We start from the raw sequence: 18,161 nt of genomic DNA, 5'->3' as shown, positions 1-18,161 counted from the left end.
GAGGGGATGGACCGACGACAGTGACCAAGCCATTTGTCTCGTGCCATCCCTCTCCAGCCTTCCACAAACTTTGGGCAGGGACACCACTCCTACCCCCTGGCTAATACCACTCCATGGACCCAACCTCCATGATTTTATCTCACTTCTCTTTAAACTCTGTTGTAGTTCTAGCCTTCACAGCCTCCTGCAGCAAGGAGTTCCGCAGGTTAACTATTTGCTTTGTGAAGAAGAACAACTTTCTCTTACTAGTTTGAAGCCTGCTACCCATTCCTTTCCTTTGGTGTCCTCTAGTCCTTCTTTATGGGAACTCAGGAAGAACTTTTCTGAATGCACCCTCTCCACCCAAACCCTGCTTTTAGAGACCTCTATCCTGTCCCCGCTCCGTCTCCTCTTTTCTAAGCTGGACAGTCCCAGTCTCTGTAACCTCTCTTCATCTGGGACCTGTTCCCAACCCCTGATCATGTTAGTTGCCCTCCCCTCTCCCAGCCTTTCTTTTCCCCTCTCCCACCTCCTTTTCCCAGTCTCCCCCAGTTTTGTTCAATAAAGACAGAGTCAATGGTGGAAGAAACGTTATCTTTATTTTGTACATCAATAAGAAGGGGGGCTAGGGAAGGATAAGTGGAAGGAGGTGAGGGAGGAATGGGGTACGAGTCCCCGATGGGGAGGACTGGGCTGTCTCTGCGGGCTTCTGGGGTGGAAGCTCTCCTGCAGCCCCCCGATTGCCCCCTCTCCCCAGATGGCAGCCTGCGGCAAGTGCAGCCGGGCTGATGGCCGAGTGCTGTGATGTGCTGAGTGTGGGCACTCCGGGCAATCCAAGCCAGAACTTCTTTGCAAGTGGGGCACCCCTTAGAACTGTGTGTCCGGGGTGGGGGTCGGGACCCTTTAAGCGCAGCCCTTGGCTAGCCTGAGACAGCATCTCCATGCTCTAAGTCCTCCTTTTATGCCCTGCCGGCACTGCTTCCGGCCATCCTTAAGCCCTGTTCAGAGTCCACTCAATGTGGACTTGCTAGTTCGAACTAGCAAAACGCTAGTTCGAACTAGTTTTTAGTTCTAGATGCGTTAGTTCGAACTAGCTTAGTTCGAATTAACTAATTCGAACTAAATTAGTTCGAACTAGCGCTGTAGTGTAGACGTACCCTCACAAAGTAGTGATCAAGTTAAATATGTCATTGATGAAATGCTATAAGTATTGCTTGCAAACGGAAACCACTGGGACTAAGTTCATTGTAACAAAGGAATGTTGAAATGAACAAACAGCAACATGCATAGAACTGTAGAAATATTTAAACATTATACATCTTTACCTTTACTCAATCAGCATTGATTTGTACTTTGCACTTATGCAGAGATCTGAGGATCTCAAACCTCTTTACAAATCATGAACCATCACAAAACTTGAGGTAGGTGAGTTATCCTAATTTTATAGCGCAGTAAACTGAGGCTCAGAAACTTGGATGAGCTGCCAAAGATTGTGGGGTAAGTCAACTATGTCTACACTACAGAGTTTTTTTTTGGAAAAATGGCTGTTTTTCTGAAAAATCTTCACTTACGTCCACACTGCAATCGCGTTCTTTCTTTAAAAAAAAATCAAAAGTACAGAGGGGGTTTTCCGACATTAGTAAACCTCTTTCTACAAGGAAGAAGCCTTTTTCCAAAAGAGATCTTTCAGAAAAAGGCATGTGTGGATGGGAAAGAGGGAGTTCTTTTGATAGAAGAGGAAAGAGGAAAAAGCACAGGTGCCCTGGTGACCAGTCCATCAATAGTAATCACAACTTAAATGTGAGATAGAGTCCACACAGAATGGATGCTATCTTTAAAAAAAAGCAGATCGCTTTTTTGATGTGCTTTGGCAGTGTGAAGTATCAGAGGGGTAGCCATGTTAGTCTGAATCTGCAAAAGCAACGAGGAGTCCTGTGGCACCTTATAGACTAACAGCTTTATTGGAGCATAAGCTTTTGTGGGCAAAGACCCACTTCATCAGACCCATGAATCTTATGTTCCAATAAATCTGTTAGTCTATAGGGTGCCACAGAACTCCTCGTCGCTTTGGCAGTGTGGATGTTCTCTTTCAGAAGAAGTATTTTTGGAAGATCTCTTTCAGAAAAGCCTGCAGTCTAGACATAGCCTCAGTGAGAAACTATGGAGTCAAAGCCACTGAGCATCCTGACTGGATATAGCTATTAACACTAGCTAACCTTCTTCTCCTCCAAATCTCAGTAATTATTTTAAGGGGTGCAGTGCATTAAAGACTTTGCTTTTCTGATCCATCAGTCTCTGAAGAGCTTTTTGGCAAATATCTAGATAAGGCTGTAGAAGAAGTGCTGTTGTTAAAAGGAAAGGCAGTGCTTAGAGTACTCTCAAATTAGACTCTATTCAGTCATCTTTGTAGCCATTCTGCTATGCCATGACAGTTACTCTCTAGAATTCAAAAGCTAGGACCTCATCCAGTGCCCTGAAGTCAATGGTAATATTACATTAACATTAGTGGATGTTGGATCAGGCTTCTAAAGAATCAAGCAGCCTTTATAGGTAAGGCTTTGCAATATTGCAATACTGTCAATAAATAATACATCCCAAGTTTAAAAGCAGAAACTCCTATTCAGAAATTCCTTACTGTCTCATAATATTAGCCTTGTTTGTAGCACTAAGTTTAAACATTAGATTTTCAGTTTGGTCAATTTTAAAGGCTTTTCCTCTCTTCATATAAATCACCCCTTAATATATAAGCGTGAGAAAGCTATCCAAAGATAACATGCTGAGGAATGCTGTATATGCTAAAAAGGAAGCAAAGTCTGCCAACAGAATTAAGGCTGCACATGTAATATTAACCTCTACACTACCATTTTATCTATCCTCCACACAGTATTTTATTGGATTTATTGTTATAGTAACATGAATATTATTGTTTTTATCAGCAAACCAATGTAATACACTTACATATGTACAACAAAATCTAGTTGCCTCAGCAAACTTAATATTTGGATCATATTCTTTTAGGTTCATCAACCACTCCCATCATAATGATATCATGAATTCACTGGCTTGTGAGTGCTTGATTTCTCAATGTGAAGACTGCTTTTAATGGTAGGCTTATCCTCATTTTTGAAAAGTGACTTAGATTTCATCCTTTAGTACAAACACTCGACAATCATGTGTTTACACAGAATTCAACTGAATGATGACTTAAAAACTAGCCTGTGCACTATGGGAAGAACATCTACCTTCATTTATAATGTATTTGTTTATCTATTAAGCTCTTTGCTTGAGTTCATCTTTCTTTCCCTTAACACAGATTCATTCCCAGTTCAAACCCAGATTCAAAGGTCAAAATGTTCAGCTCTAGGTTTTGGTTTGGGTCTTTTTCTCACATTTAATGCTACAAACCACACTGAGAGTCATTAAGGTTTACATTTTCAGAAGTGACCTCTAAGCTTGGTGCCCTTGGTTTTGAGGTTTCCAACTTTGTATACTCAGTGCCAGATTCTCAGCTATGTAGGAACAATGGTCAGAGCAGATGAAGGTGGGAAAGCGCACAAAAGTGGCTTTATACAAAATTTAAATGCTCATTGCTAAGAGAACATAAGAGCTGCCTGAGGGCTGCTCTAAGTTGCTCCTGCCTGCCTCAGGCCCTAAGTCACACTTATAACAGCCAATGATTTCTGATCCATACATTGTAGGCTCAGAACAAAGGTGACATATGGGGTGTGTCTAGATTACAGGGGTTTGTCGACAAAACTAAACCTGCATCTACACTACCGCTGAGTTCTGTCGACATAACGTCGACAGAACTCAGCAGTTTTGTTGACGCTGGTAAACCTCATTTTACGAGGAATAATGCCTTTTGTCGACAGAGTTCTGTAGACAGAAGGCGTTATTGCATCTAAACTGTCCTTTGCATCTACACTGCCATGTCGACAAAGCAGCTTGCTTTGTCGACAGAACTAAATGTAGTCTAGACGTTCTTTGTCGACAGAATCTGTGGACAAAGCTTCTGTCGACAAAACCCTATAGTCTAGATGAACCCATGCAGTGGGAATCTCCAGGTAGCTGGTTCAGCCAGGTTTTGACTAATTTGCTTACCAGATGTCGCTCTGCAGCCAAATTTCAGTGGAGGTAAAGTCCTTTAGAATCTGATTTTCAGCTTTGCTAGACACCATGGCTGTGTCTAGACTGGCAAGTTTTTCTACAAAAGCAGCTGCTTTTGTGGAAAAACTTGCCAGCTGTCTACACCAGCCGCTTGAATTTCCGCAACAACATTGACGATCTCATGTAAGAAATCAGTGCTTCTTGCGGAAATACTATGCTGCTCCCGTTTGGGCAAAAGTCCTTTTGTGCAAAAGCTTTTGCACAAAAGGGCCAGTGTAGACAGCTCAGATTTGTTTTGTGCAAAAAAGCCCTGATTGCGAAAATGGCAATCAGGGCTTTTTTGTGGAAAAGCATCCGTGCCAATCTAGACGCGCTTTTCCGCAAATGCTTTTAACGGAAAACTTTTCCCTTAAAAGCAATTGCGGAAAATCATGCCAGTCTAGATGTAGCCCATAACTCCAGCTGAATCTAATGGGAGAAGCATGTGCACAGGGACTCCCATTAATTTCAAGTGGTCTTTTAGTGAATTATGGTTTTGGAGTTATGGCACGTTAGATCTATGGGAGAAATCAGAGCTCCACTGAAGTCAATGGCAAAACTCCCATTGACTACAGTGGGGCAAGAATGTCTATGTCTCTAAAGTTGAACACCCAGTTTTAGACATCAGATTTGTAGGTTTGTCCCTAATTCAGTTAAATCAGTCTTCCAATGGTTATTAAATATGGCCTCTTTCTCATTCTTTCCTATTTATGCAGTTTTAGCAGGCTAATTTTCATCATTTAGCTCCTATGGCTATGAATAAAGGATTATTTTATAAAGAAAATGATTCTCTGGGTATGCTGTAATGAAAGGAAAGCAACACAACCAGAATTAATAAACTTTCAAGAAAACCACTATTTAATTTAACTAATTACTCCTGGGAAAATCAAGTGAACTGTTTTTATGGTACCATGTTTAACCTTTGTTTTCACTCTTAACTGGGTATACAGCAGGGAGCTATATTGAGTGCATCTTTCTGAAAACATTTTGGCTGTGTCTACATTGGCACCCTTTTCCGGAAAAGGGATGCTAAGGAGACAAGTTGGGATAAGGGATCGTCCAGAATAAGGGATCTTCCGGAAAAGGCTTTACTTTCCAAAAGATCCCGTCTAGACTGGCGCTTTTCTCCGGCAAAGCCCTGAGATGGAAAAAAGCGGCAGCCATGTTAATGCAAATGCCGCGGGGGATATTTAAATCCCCCACAGCATTTGCAATTCCGACTTGTCTCATTAGCATCCCTTTTCCGGAAAAGGGTGCCAATGTAGACACAGACTTTGAGAAAACATTTTACACTGTTTTATGAAGGAACTAGACACAGGGGGAGTATTTCAAAGACATTTTAGAACTCTTCCTGCCAAATATAAGGTAGGGGGATGGAGGGAGGAGTGCTGATCTAACTTAGACAATTAACACCTTTTTAAGCAAACTGGACAATAAAGCAGAGAAGCATTGCTATTTAATGGTCTGAACAAAGAGCTAAGAAGTCTTGAGAAGAGGTGGATGAATTTTTGTGGATTTATTTGCTGACTAAAGGGCACGTCTACACTGCATATGCAAATTGTGTATCTTATTTTGAGGTTAAGGTGCTGTGTAGACGCACCCTTAGTGCTGATCCTTAAATTTGAACATTCTTAACTTTTGACTATGTAAAGAATAATCTTTAAATTTTCTTAATATAGATTATTTTAATGGTATAAATATTTTTCCACTTAATTATTTTGTTCCAGGTTTCCTACAGAGGTTCACATTAGTGCACCATAACTTTCATGGTGAGGATCAATAAGAAGACATAGCACCAGATAAATCATCCATCTGCTAATGCATATTGATTCATAGTAATGTTGTTAGAAGCATCTGTTTAGCGTCTTTGATCTGTTTTGTACATCATACTTTAAATATATACTGACTGAGTCTTGTATATTTATAGCAAGATCTCACATCCTCAGGCCTCAGTAATTCATACCTCATTACCTACAAAATACCAAGTTTGCACATAAAACTCAGTGGTAATTTTCCATTTCTGAGAAGATTTCATAGCTGAGTACTGTGCTGAGTCTAATATTACTGATTTCTTTAGTCGCACACAATATCCCACCAGTTGTAATAGATAATATTATTTGTTTTAGATTGGATTGGATTCTATTATGTTAGGCTTGATCCTGCTTCCACTGAATTTAAAGGCAAAATCCCCACTGACTTCAATGGCAGCGGGTTCATGTCTATGGTATTAAATTTTACGGGTAGAAGTAGGCAATATAATTCCAAATATAGAGAGCAAGAGGTGGTTTGTATCCTGTATTTCCACACAGCCTGCTATTTCCTTTACTTGCAGTATGACACACAGGTGGGTGCTCTTTTGTGGTATTGAGTCACAGCAATGCTTTCTGCCAGCTAAAAGTTCAATGAGTTTCTGTGACCACCTCTTGCTAAATCCTGGGCCAGGACCTGATGTTTTTCTTTTCCCATTGACACATTGCAAACTAAATTCCACAAGGCAAATTGGGGTTTCCAGTAACTGTGGTTGCACTGCAAAGGTTTAAGATTTAGGGTGTGTCTAGATTACAGGGTTTTTTTGAAAAAAGTGGCCTTTTTTAAAAAAAAAACCCTAAACCTGCATCTACACTAGGGCTGCCGTTCTGTCGACAGTAAGTCGACAGAACGCGGTGGTTTTGTCGATGGCGGTAAACATCGTTTTATGAGGAATTACGCTATTTTCGACAGAGTTCTTTTGAAAAAAGGTATGTGTGGACATAGGGAAGAATTTATTTTGAAAATAAAGGCCTCGAGGAAGAAGCCCGGGTGGATGCTCCTGCCAGAGCTTCCAACTCCATTGTTCCTGCCTGTAGCCATCTTTAAAAGGCACATGCACCCAGGAGTAGCATTGTGGCAGCAAGCCAACTCCAACCAGGACCCTGACTGCTCAGCTCTTCCTGGCAGGGCTACTCAGAACCTTGTCCCAGAGACCCCCCTGGCCTCTCCAGGGACACATCCCCGCAGCAAGCCAGGGGCATCAAACGCTGGGCACTCTCCTGGTCTGGGCCCAAGATCAAAGCCCTCTTGGAGCTCTGGTCTGAGGAGGAGTCTCTTCAGGCCCCACAATCCTGGAGGAGGAACATGGACATTTATGGCAGAATGGCTGATGGCCTTGCTAAGAAAGGCCACCATCCCTGCATATTAGACCTGGTGAGAGCCAAGATGAAGGAGCTGCAGCAGGGGTATGTTAGGGCCCATGAGCGCAGCTCCCGCTCTGGGGAAACAGCACACTCTTGTGCCTGTTATGAGGACCTGGACCGGATCCTGGGGACAGGGGAACCCCTGCATCTCGAGAAGGTTGTGGAGTCTGGGTTGGAGACTCCTATGCAGCAGCGGCCGCAACTCCAGGGTGAGATCCCAGAGGACCAGCAGCTCCAAGAGGAGGAGGAGGAGGACACCAGCAGGAGCACAGTGACCCTGACCCAGGAGCCGGACACCCAGATGCAGGAGGCCTCCCAGACAACTTCAGACACCAGGGCGGGAACATCAGGTGAGTGCCGTGAGGGTCCAACACAAACAGGGCAGGGGAGGCGGGAGCAAAGTGGATGGTGCAGTGCTGTGACATATCATGCTGATCACAGCCGGGGGAGGGGAGGGCACACACATGGCCGACCTCAGGGAGGGCCATCCTACCCCTGCACCCGCATGGTTGCGAGGCACCACCTGCTCCTGCAGATAGTGATGTCAGGTGCAGGCATGGTTTGGGGATGCTGGGATTGCTACACAGCTTCAGGCCTCTAAGCAGCCTGTGGGAACCCCAACTGTGGCCTGACACTTGCCTGTGCTGCTTGCCATGGGGTGTGTGTAAGGAGGGGGCAGGATGGTGGCCTGCACACCTTCTGGGCTCCAGGGAGGCCATGGCTGTTGGCCAGGCCACACCATGCCTTGCTGAGATCCACATGATTATTCCCTGACCCTAGGACAGGCACTGACTGCTGAGAAGGAGGGCAGGCCCTCTCAGGGAAAGTGTGAGCATGCATGACTGATGACTTTTCCCTCTTGTCCTCCACAGCCGGACCAGCTGTCCAGGAGGGGTGCACCACACATGTCCCACCACGCAGTTGGCTGCAGGGAACCCGTCGGCACTGGCGCACATATTTGGACCTGGTGCACCAGAACATCTTAGTCCTGCAAGGGCTGCAGGACACATTTATCCAAAGGATGCAGGCAGAGGCAGAGTGGTACAGGCGCTTGCTGGATGAGTTAGGCCAGTAGTGCAATGATATTTGCGCTGCTATCTGGGAGGCCATGGCCTTTCCTGGTCCTGTGCCTGGTCCTGCTCCTCCTGCTCAACCTGCCCCCCCCTCACCCTCTGCTCCCCCCAAAGCCCCCACCTCCCCTCACCTCTTGCTCCCCCCTTATCCCCTGCCATCCCAGACACAGGTACAGCCCCACCTCCTGCCCAGCCCAGCCCCCTACTGTCCCAGCCCACATGTGCAGCTGACTCCGAGAAGGCTTCCGCAGCCAAAGTGCCAGGGGCTCTTCATCCAGGCGGCACCCTCAGCCCTGAGCCTCCCTCTACCTTCCAGGTTGACATCCCCCTTCCCACCTGTGAGAGTCAGTAAGGGAAGCACTTTACTTTGTTAAACAATTTATTTTTCTGAACAAAAGATGTTTCAAAAACTCTAAAACATCAACAGTGAAATAAACTGTAAACATTTTTTCAACAACACCTGTCTCTGTTCTCAGTGTGAACGCATACAATGCGTGAATGTGGGGCTGGGAGGAGTTTGGAGAAGGAAGGCACCGGGGGCATGAGGCAATCCCACATTTGGAAGGCCCTGGGGAAACTCATCGGCTTCCTTGGGAGAATTGCTCCCTCAGGGCTTCCCAAATGCATAATCCCAGCTGGTGGGCTTGCTGAATGGCAGCTGTCTGGGTCTGCTCAAAGAGCCTCCCCTCCACATCAGCCCGTGTCCTTCACGTTGGGAAGGCCTCCCCTTTCCTCTCCACTAGCTTGTGCAGCACATAGCATGCAGCAACCACATTGGGGATGTTGTATTCCCTCATGTCCAGCCAAGTGAGCAGACATCTAAATCTGCCCTTCAGACGGCCAAAGGCGCACTCCACCTGGAAGTGAGCCCAATTCAGGTGGGAGTTAAAGAATTCCCTGCTCACATCCAGGTGTCCCGTGAATGGCTTCATGAGCCAGGGCATAAGGGGGTACGACGCGTCAGCCACGATGCATGTAAGCATCTGCACATCCCCGACTGCATAGTTTCACTGTGGGAAGAATGTCCCAGCCTGCAGCCTGCGGTATAGGTATGAGTTCTGCAATATGCGGGCATCGTATGCCCGGCCTGACCACCCGACACAAATGTCTGTGAATTGTTCCCAGTGGTTGAACAGGACCTGCAGCACCATTGAAAAGTAGCCTGGATCAAGATGTGAGTCCCATCGAGTGCTCCACCACAGTTCAGAAAACCCAGCCCCGCAAATCCGGCCAAGATGATATCCAGGTCTCTGAGGCGGACAGTCCTGTGAAGCAGCTCTGAGTTGATGGCCATCACCATCTGCAGAAAGGGACAAATACAAACACACATAAGAGGACATTAGAGGAGTTGCGTGAGCTGATGAGAGGTGATCCCCCACCCCTCCCCTCCCAGAACCCAAGAGCTCCTACTTCAGGCAGCCCCCCTGGGTCCTCCACACCACTGCAGGGTGAGGCCAGGCAGGCTTCTACCACTCCCACCCCATCCCCCATCCCCCATTGCCTGTGCCTGGTCCTTTCTGTCCCCCTTATCTGCCCGCCTCCAACCCCGCCCCCATGGACTGTCCCCTAAGAGTGACTTACCTCCATCAAGTTGGCCCCGACAGTAGACCTCCCCATTCTAAACTCATGTCCCATGGAGAGGTAGCTAATGGGTGGCCAGCTTCCACAGAGCAATAGCGACGTGCTTCTCCAGGGGGATGGCGGGCCGCAAGTGGGTGTCCTGGCATTGCAGGGCAGGGGCAAGCCAGACACACAGTTCCTGGAATGTGGACTTCCACATCCGGAAGTTTTGGAGCCAAGCCTCATCGTCCCACTGCTCCATAACAAACTGGTCCCACCAGTCTGAACTGGTGTTCAGCCTCCAAACTTTCCTCTCCAGGAATAAGTTCGGTGGCAAGGGTAGTGGGGCTGCAGCCCCAGTGAGGGGCTCAAAGCTGGGCTCTGAATCCAGCTCTGCAACAAATGTCATGATGGTCTCATGAAGATGCAGCAGAACTTCCAGCATCACAGTGTGAGGCCATCACCTGCCCAGGGGCAGCTCAGGCTCCATGGCCAAAAACACAGTGCAAAGCACAAAACCAAACCTGAAACAAACTGCTGTAGTGTCTGAGGAATCAGAGCAATCAGAGCAAGAACTGCATCAGCTTTGCTTTCCCTCTAGGAGGTAGGCAGGAGCAGAGCAATAACTGCCCAGGGGGATTCCTTTAAGCATGCGTCTCTGCAAGGAGCATGCAGCAGCACCTGGAAATAAAGGCTGCCCCCATGCCCTGCCAGGAGCACTTCTGGGTACCTTCTTTTTTTCAAAGAATGTCCAGAAGTCTGGACGCTCTTTTTCAAAAAAGTGGATCGATTTTTCGATCCATGTAATGCAATCTAGATGGTCTTTTTTGACAGAGGCTTTTTTGAAAGATACTTTCAAAAAAGCCTCTGTCGAAAAAGGCATGTAGCCTAGACGTACCCTTATTGACTATGTATCTTAACAACAGTGAAGTGCAGTTTACTTCAATTCATGCCTAACCCTCCCGAAGCCAATGAGAATCTTTCTGTTGATTCTAATGGACACTTGATCATTCGCTAAAGGGAAAAGTTGCCCCATGACCTGGTGATTCAAAGGGCCCTAGGGTTCCTGGCCACTGCTTCTGCTGGAGTCCCGGACCCCACTGAATTACTGCTGAAGTGCCTCACCAGGTGCTCCATATGTCTCTGAGGGCTGTGCCTTGTTCTGAGTGGTGCTGAGGGCCAGCTGCAGTCCAGATGAGGCCACACCCCTTCAGCCCAAGGTCCCGCCCCTTCTGGGGTTGCAGAGCTGGCTCCCTACATTTTGCCCCATGTTGGCTGTCCACCCCACTGCAATTAGATCATAAAGGCCTGACTCATTATGGGGAACACATTAGTTGATTTTGCTAACTAGCTAACTGGGGTGCATCCATTTTGGCAAAATCTACAGGAATCTATGTAGAAGTCACCATTAAAGACAATCGCAATGTTTCATATACCACAATGTGATAACCATTCGTAAACAATGTTTCTTATTCTAATTGCATGGACTCTCTAATGATGTCACTGAAAAAACAGTGCAGTAATAGCTGGTAAATATGGAAGTTTTAAGGGTGAATACTGTAACTGTTCATGAAAATCAATAATGCTTTTTTGCCTGTACAAAGATTGATTTAGCTACTGCTTATGAAGTTAGTCCTCAGTTGTGGGTTATACTTTGCACATTTGAATAGTCCCATCAAAATCAATGGAACTACTCCCAGCTAGTAAAATTAAGCAGATGAATTGCGGTGAATTCTCTGTAGACTTGGGCCCCTATTTTGCAGATCTGTGAAAGCTGTTTCAATTCCTTTATCTGACCAAACATACATTCCTAAGGACAAATCTATAGTGTGTGTGTTGCAGGTACTGTTCTGATGAACAAAATGGAAAATAGGACTTAAAATGCTTTGTAGGTTGCCATGCATACTCTCTCTTCCTGGGCTCCTCTGATGCTAAACAAATCACAGGTGCTTACATGGAGCTAAGTCATGCTCCTCTTTCTCTGACACACACTTAGATCTCATACACACAATTCAAAAGAAGGCAATTACTGCCATTGAGTCAACGTTACTGCAAAAAAAATTTTGTTGGTGACCATGCAGTTTGATGGCATTTCTTTTAATGCTGCTAAATGCCTAGCAGCAGTAGGCTCGTGAAGTAAGAGGCTTGAATGCCAGTGAGACTCTCTGGTGACTCACTTGCTGCTCAAACAGCTTACTGAAAAACTTGCTCTGGTTTTTAGACATTCATCTCATTTGCTGTAACTCATCCCACAAAAAGCCCAGCTGCCCCTCTCCCACTTCTTTGATAACCATACAACTTTAAAATGAACAGAACGGAGAATATGGTCTGTGCATCACAATTATGTTCTTTAAAATAAGCATTAGAAAGCCTACTCTATGGGAAATGTATCATCCCTGCGCATAGCTTTACACTACATGTAAAGCTGTCTACATTACTAGGGTGGCACATGCCTCATATAGCACTGAATATTATTTATTTATATATTTATGGGAACATGGGGAACACAGACTAACATGAACACAGTACTTACGGTAATAATTCCAGTGCAGGAAGGCATGCCATAGAGACTCACAGCCTACTCCAGAACCCCATGAAATCAGTGGAGAGATGCCTCATGAATTCAGTGAACTATGAATCAGGCTCAGAGGAAAGGAAAAAATCATGAATACTACAAGATGAGGTCAAAATTAGAAGGCTATGAAAAAAGAAATGTGTTTTAGAGGGCAGTGAGGGAGGCCATTTAGTGGACAGTAAGGAGGTTTTTTCTCTACGTAGCTGGTGGCATGAAAATTAGAATGGAAGGAAAAGACAAAGGGAATAGAAGGGCTGGAACACTTGACCTATGAGGAAAGGCTGAAGGATTTGGGCTTATTTAGTCTGCAGAAGAGAGGAGTGAGGTAGGATATGATAGCAGCCTTCAACTTCCTGAAGGGAGGTTCCAAAGAGTATGGGAGAGGCTGTTCTCAGTAGTGACAGATGGCAGAACAGGGAGCAATGGTCTCAAGTTACAGTGGGGGAGGTCTAGGTTGGACATTAGGAAAAACTATTTCACTAGGAGGGTGGTGAAGCACTGGAATGGGTTACCTAGGGAGGTGATGGAATCTCCATCCCTAGAGGTTTTTAACTCCCAGCTTGACAAAGCCCTGGCTGGGTTGATTTAGTTGGGATTGGCCCTTCTTAGGGCAGGGGGCTGAACTCGATGACCTCCTGAGGTCTCTTCCAGCTCTATGATTCTATGATTCTAGGAGTAGTCACAATGAAAGAGAAGTCAGCTGACAGAAAGCAGGAAAAGGAGTATTTTGTTTGGTAAATTAAGTAAAAGCTTGCATGAAGATCATGAATTGGCCAGTTAAAGCTGGTTGAATTTATTTGCTGCAACTAATGTTCAATTCAACTTTAATCCTGGTCTCAGTGCAAAACTCATTAGTGAAAAGATCCAGATTTCTATGAACTTATTTATTTTAATCTATTCACCAGTTTGGATGAAAAATTTCCAACTCACCGCTTGTACACTAAGGCTTTGTCTTCACTAGGGAGTTATTTTGAAATAAGTTATTTCAAAAGAACAACTCCTGAAATAACTATTTCAAAATAAGCTATTCCTCTTCACAAGCAAGAGTTATTTTGAAATAACAAGCCCTTTATTTTGAAGTAATAGGCTTGGTAGTGTGGACGCTCACCTTGTTATTTTGAAATAACTCCCAAGTGTAGACATGCTCATTATATGTTCATTTTAACTCTTTGCTATTTGTGGTATTGCCTCGTAGTCATCTGTATAACTGTTCTGACTGGCTATCTGAAACTCTCTAACCTTTCTAAACTCAATGCCAGAAGATATCACAGAGGCCAAGAGTTTAGCAGCATTCAAAAAGAGAGTAGACATTTATATGGATAATAAGTTTATCCAGAACAATGAGTAGTCCTGTGGCACTTTAGAGACTAACAAAAAAAATAATACCATGAGCTTTTGTTGGCAAATCCCACTTCCTCAGTGGAACTATTTGTTCATAAGCATTGCCTCCATGCCCATGATACCTTAGGGTATGGCTGCACTACAGTGTTATTTCGAAATAGCTTATTTCGAAATAACAAGTCTACACACAAAATGTATTTTGAAATAGCATTTTGCTCTTTCAAAATAGCGCGTCCACACTGAGTGGACTCTGAATCGCATTTAAGGCTGGCCGGAACCAGTTCCAACAGGGCACCAGGTCAGGACTTACTGTGTGGGGCTGTTGCCTGAGGCTATCTGAGGTCTGTGCTTAAAGGGACCCCTCTGGACAGCCAAATTCTCAGGTTTCCCTGTTTGCTTGTCTACCTCGATGAGGGACAGCAAAGCATTTTGTCTCTGAGGGTACGTCTACACTACAGCGCTAGTTCGAACTAGCTTAGTTCGAATTAGTTAATTCGAACTAAGCTAGTTCGAACTAGCGCATCTAGAACTAAAAACTAGTTCGAACTAGCGTTTTGCTAGTTCGAACTAGCGCGTCCACACTGATTGGACGCAGGGGGCATTTAAGGGCAGCTGAAACCGGTTCTGGCAGGGCATCAGGTCAGCAGTTGCTTTGTGTGGCTGCTCTGAGGCTATCTGAGGCTCGTGCTTAAAGGGACCCCCCTGGACAGCCGGTTCTCAGCTTTTCCTGCTTGCTTGCCAACCTCGCGAGGGACAGCAAAGCGTCGGTCTCTGTGCCCGTCTGTGTCGGTGCTTCCCTTCGGGGGGCCGCCGCAGGTGGCAACATGGAGCCACGGCTCGCCCTGCACCTTCTGGTGCACGTTCTGGACTTGCTGCTGCAAGCCTGCCAGCAATGGCTCGAGGCTGCCTGGCACCACCTGGGGAACGTCAGCCCCCTGCCTCTCCGCCTGGCCGCCCTGGGGGCCGTGGAGGAGCCGCGGCGGCGCCCCGGCACCGGCGTGCCCCGCCGCATCTGGCGTCTGGACACCAGCAGCGACTGGTGGGACCGCATCGTCCTGGAGCACTGGGACGACCGACAGTGGACCCAGAACTTTAGGATGAGGAGGGACACCTTCCTGGAGCTCTGCGAGTGGCTCGCCCCTGCCCTGCAAAGAAGGGACACTCGCATGAGGCCCGCCATCCCCCTCCAGAAGCGGGTGGCCATCGCCCTCTGGAAGCTCTCCACGCCGGACAGCTACCGATCCGTCGGGAACCAGTTCGGCGTGGGGAGATCCACTGTCGGAGCAGTGCTCATGCAGGTACGGCGCTCGTCGGCCACCGAGCCGGGGGGGAGGGGGGCTGCGAGGAGGGGATGGGCCGCCCCAGGGACAAAGGGGGGGGCGGGAGGAGGCGAAGGCGCCCCGCACCGGAGGGGTCGGGCTGTCCCGGCCGTACTACACGCCGCCAGGGGGGTTGCTTCCGGGAGTGGGGCGCGGGGCACTGCCAGGGCACGCACGCTCCCAGCCACCCGGGCGCCCCACTGATTGACGCTTTGCTGTGTCTCTCTCCGCAGGTGGTCAAGGCCATCAACCGGGTGCTGCTCCGCAGGGTGGTCCGCCTCGCCAACCCGGATGCCGTCATCCGGGGATTCGGCGCCCTCGGCTTCCCCAACTGCGGGGGGGCCATCGACGGGACGCACATCCCCATCCGTGCCCCGGAACACCAGGCGTCCCGGTACGTGAACCGCAAGGGGTACTTCTCCGTCATCCTGCAGGCCGTATGTGACCACCGGGGACAGTTGACGGACATAAATGTGGGCTGGTCCGGCAAAGCACACGACGCCCGGGTGTACCGGAACTCCTCCGTGTGCCAGCGGCTGCAGGACGGGACCTTCTTCCCCGACCGCCACATCAGGGTCGGGGACGTGGACATGCCCGTCTGCCTGGTGGGGGATGCCGCCTACCCACTGCAGCCCTGGCTCATGAAGCCCTACACGGGACACCTCAATCCCTCCCGCCAGGCCTTCAATAACAGGCTGAGCAGGGCCCGCATCGTGGTGGAGGGGGCCTTCGGGCGACTGAAAGCCCGCTTTCGATGCCTCCTCACCCGTCTGGACCTGGCCGAGCACAACATCCCTCCCGTGGTGGCGGCATGTTGTGTGCTCCACAATTTGTGTGAGCGGAAGGGGGAGGCTTTCTTGCCAGCCTGGATGGCTGAGGCTGACCGCATGGCTGGACACTACGGTCAGCCCCGCACCGCCGCCGTCCGGGAAGCCCAGCGGGGGGCCATCCGGATCCGGGAAGCCCTGCGGGAGAGCTTCCAGGTGGAGGAGGAGGAGGACTGACCTCTCCCTGCATGCCCCACCGGGGCCTTCTTCCACCCTACCCCCCCCCTTTCCCCTCCCTACCTACTGTCAAATAAAGACACCTGTTTTTCCAACAAAAACGTCTGTTTATTTCACAGAACTGGGGTGGGGGAGGGAGGAATGAAGGTGGGAGAAGGGAGGGGGAAACCTGGGACGAGGGAGCTGGAAGGGGAGGGGAGGGAAGGGAGGAAGGGAAAGGAAAGCTCAGGGGTGGGAGTCTGGGTGCCTCTCCCGTCTCGCCACACTGCGGGTCCGGGGGCGTCGGTGGGGAATGGTTGTGGAGGGGGGGGCAGAGAGGACAGGGGGTGTGGAGGAAGCAGGAGCGGAAGCAGGGGGAGCAGGAGCGGAAGCAGGGGGAGCAAGAGGGGGAGCAGGGGGAGCAAGAGGGGGAGCAGGGGGAGCAAGAGGGGGAGCAAGAGGGGGAGCAGGGGGAGCAAGAGGGGGAGCAGGGGGAGCAAGAGGGGGAGCAAGAGGGGGAGCAGGGGGAGCAGGGGGAGCAAGAGGGGGAGCAGGGGGAGCAAGAGGGGGAGCAAGAGGGGGAGCAGGGGGAGCAAGAGGGGGAGCAAGAGGGGGAGCAGGGGGAGCAAGAGGGGGAGCAAGAGGGGGAGCAGGGGGAGGAGGAAATGGGAAGCGGTCTAGCAGGCTCTGGAGGTGGCCTCGCAGGGCACGGCCCTGCTCCTCCAGGGCCTCCAGACTCCTCTGGCGCAGCCTGAGGTCCTCCTGGACCCAGTGGTCCTGGAGACGGAGCTGTCGGTCCAGGAACCGGAGATGCCGCCTCTGGTAGTCCTCCTGGTTCCTGGCTGTCCTGCTTGCCCGGGCGCGGGCGGCTGCTGCAGGCGGGGTGGTGCGCCCTGCAGTCCCCGGTGCTGCAGCTGTGGTGCAAGAAGACCAGCGGTCAATGACCCCAGGGGCCCAGGTGTGTGAAACCCAGCTCCCCTCTGCAAGGCCAGGGCCCCTGCAGGATCCCCAGCTGCTGCTCCGTAGTGGGCAAGGCCCAGGCGCACGGTCCCGGGGCTCCCTCTCGCCCCAGCCCCCCGTACACATAAGGGGAACACGAGGGTACTCACAGGTGGACGCCTCCCCGGCCTCTGATGATGCAGGCGAGCGGCTCTGTGGGGTGCCTCGGGGGTCCCGGGTCCTGGGAAGGCTGGCAGCAGGCTCCTGGCTCTCAGAGCCCTCTTCCTCCTCCTCGGTGTCCAGGAGCGGTCCCTCTGCCCCGGGGTCAATCACGTCCCGGGGGGCAGGGACGGCATGAGGCCCCAGGATGCGGTCCAGGGCATGGAAGTGGGGGCAGGCCTCCGGGTCAGCCCCTGGCAGGCAGGCCCGGGAGTAGGACTGCCGCAAGTCTTTAATCTTGCAGCGCACCTGCTCCCGGCTGCGCTGGTGGCCCCTGGCGGCCAGGCTGGCAGCCATGCGTCCATAGACGGCCGCGTTCCGGTGGCTAGTGCGGAGATCGTGGACATTTGAGGCTTCCCCCCAAACCTCGATGAGGTCCACGATCTCCGCACTTGACCAGGCGGGCGCCCGCCTTTTGCGCCCCCGGGCAGGCTCCCGGGAGCCGCCAGGCTGGTCGTGGGGAGCAGTGGAGGGCTGGGAGCCCTCGGATGGCTGGCTCATAGTGTGGCAGGTGCAGGCTGTGCAGGCACGGGTGCTTGCAGCCTTGCAACTGGCACAAAGTGAGTAGCCAGCCCGTGGCCCTTTAAGGGCTCCGGGGCCGGGAGGGGGCAATAGAGTTTCCCTGGTGTTGGCCAGAGTGGCCACCAGGGAAACCTGGGAAGCCTTAGCCTCCCACTAGTTCGAACTAAAGGGCTACACAGCCCTTAGTTCGAACTAGCTAGTTCGAACTAGGCGTTAGTCCTCGTAAAATGAGGTTTACCTAGTTCGAACTAAGCGCTCCGTTAGTTCGAATTAAGTTCGAACTAACGGAGCGCTAGTGTAGCGCATAGGAAAGTTAGTTCGAACTAACGTCC

The 18,161-nt window shown here is 49.5% G+C and overlaps 1 protein-coding gene across 1 annotated transcript; it reads right to left on the bottom strand.

The window, feature by feature from the left end:
- Positions 1-12,602: 12,602 nt before the first annotated feature.
- Positions 12,603-17,907, bottom strand: LOC149525419 (uncharacterized). Its single transcript, XM_089776012.1, has 3 exons — positions 17,259-17,907; positions 16,681-17,063; positions 12,603-12,629 (listed from the first exon to the last, which is right to left on the bottom strand). The coding sequence occupies exons 1-3, from the start codon at positions 17,806-17,808 to the stop codon at positions 12,603-12,605; spliced, it is 960 nt and encodes a 319-aa protein (XP_089632138.1). The 5' UTR covers positions 17,809-17,907.
- Positions 17,908-18,161: the final 254 nt, after the last annotated feature.

The sequence above is a fragment of the Pelodiscus sinensis genome, chromosome 2 (assembly GCF_052426305.1).
Source record: "Pelodiscus sinensis isolate ZL-2025 chromosome 2, ASM5242630v1, whole genome shotgun sequence".
In the NCBI taxonomy this organism is placed as follows: domain Eukaryota; kingdom Metazoa; phylum Chordata; order Testudines; family Trionychidae; genus Pelodiscus; species Pelodiscus sinensis.
Note: the sequence above shows the minus strand (reverse complement) of the source record. Positions and strands in the feature narration are given on the sequence as shown.

What these genes read in the sequence shown, in the direction of transcription:
- LOC149525419 (XM_089776012.1), bottom strand. Translation starts at nt 17,808, where the DNA reads ATGAGCCAGCCATCCGAGGGCTCCCAGCCCTCCACTGCTCCCCACGAC. An exon ending in GGCCGGGGAGGCGTCCACCT is followed by an intron (nt 17,064 to 17,258) that starts GTGAGTACCCTC and finishes CTTGCACCACAG; the next exon opens with CTGCAGCACCGGGGACTGCA. An exon ending in CTCCCCCTCTTGCTCCCCCT is followed by an intron (nt 12,630 to 16,680) that starts GCTCCCCCTGCT and finishes CTTTTTTCATAG; the next exon opens with CCTTCTAATTTTGACCTCAT.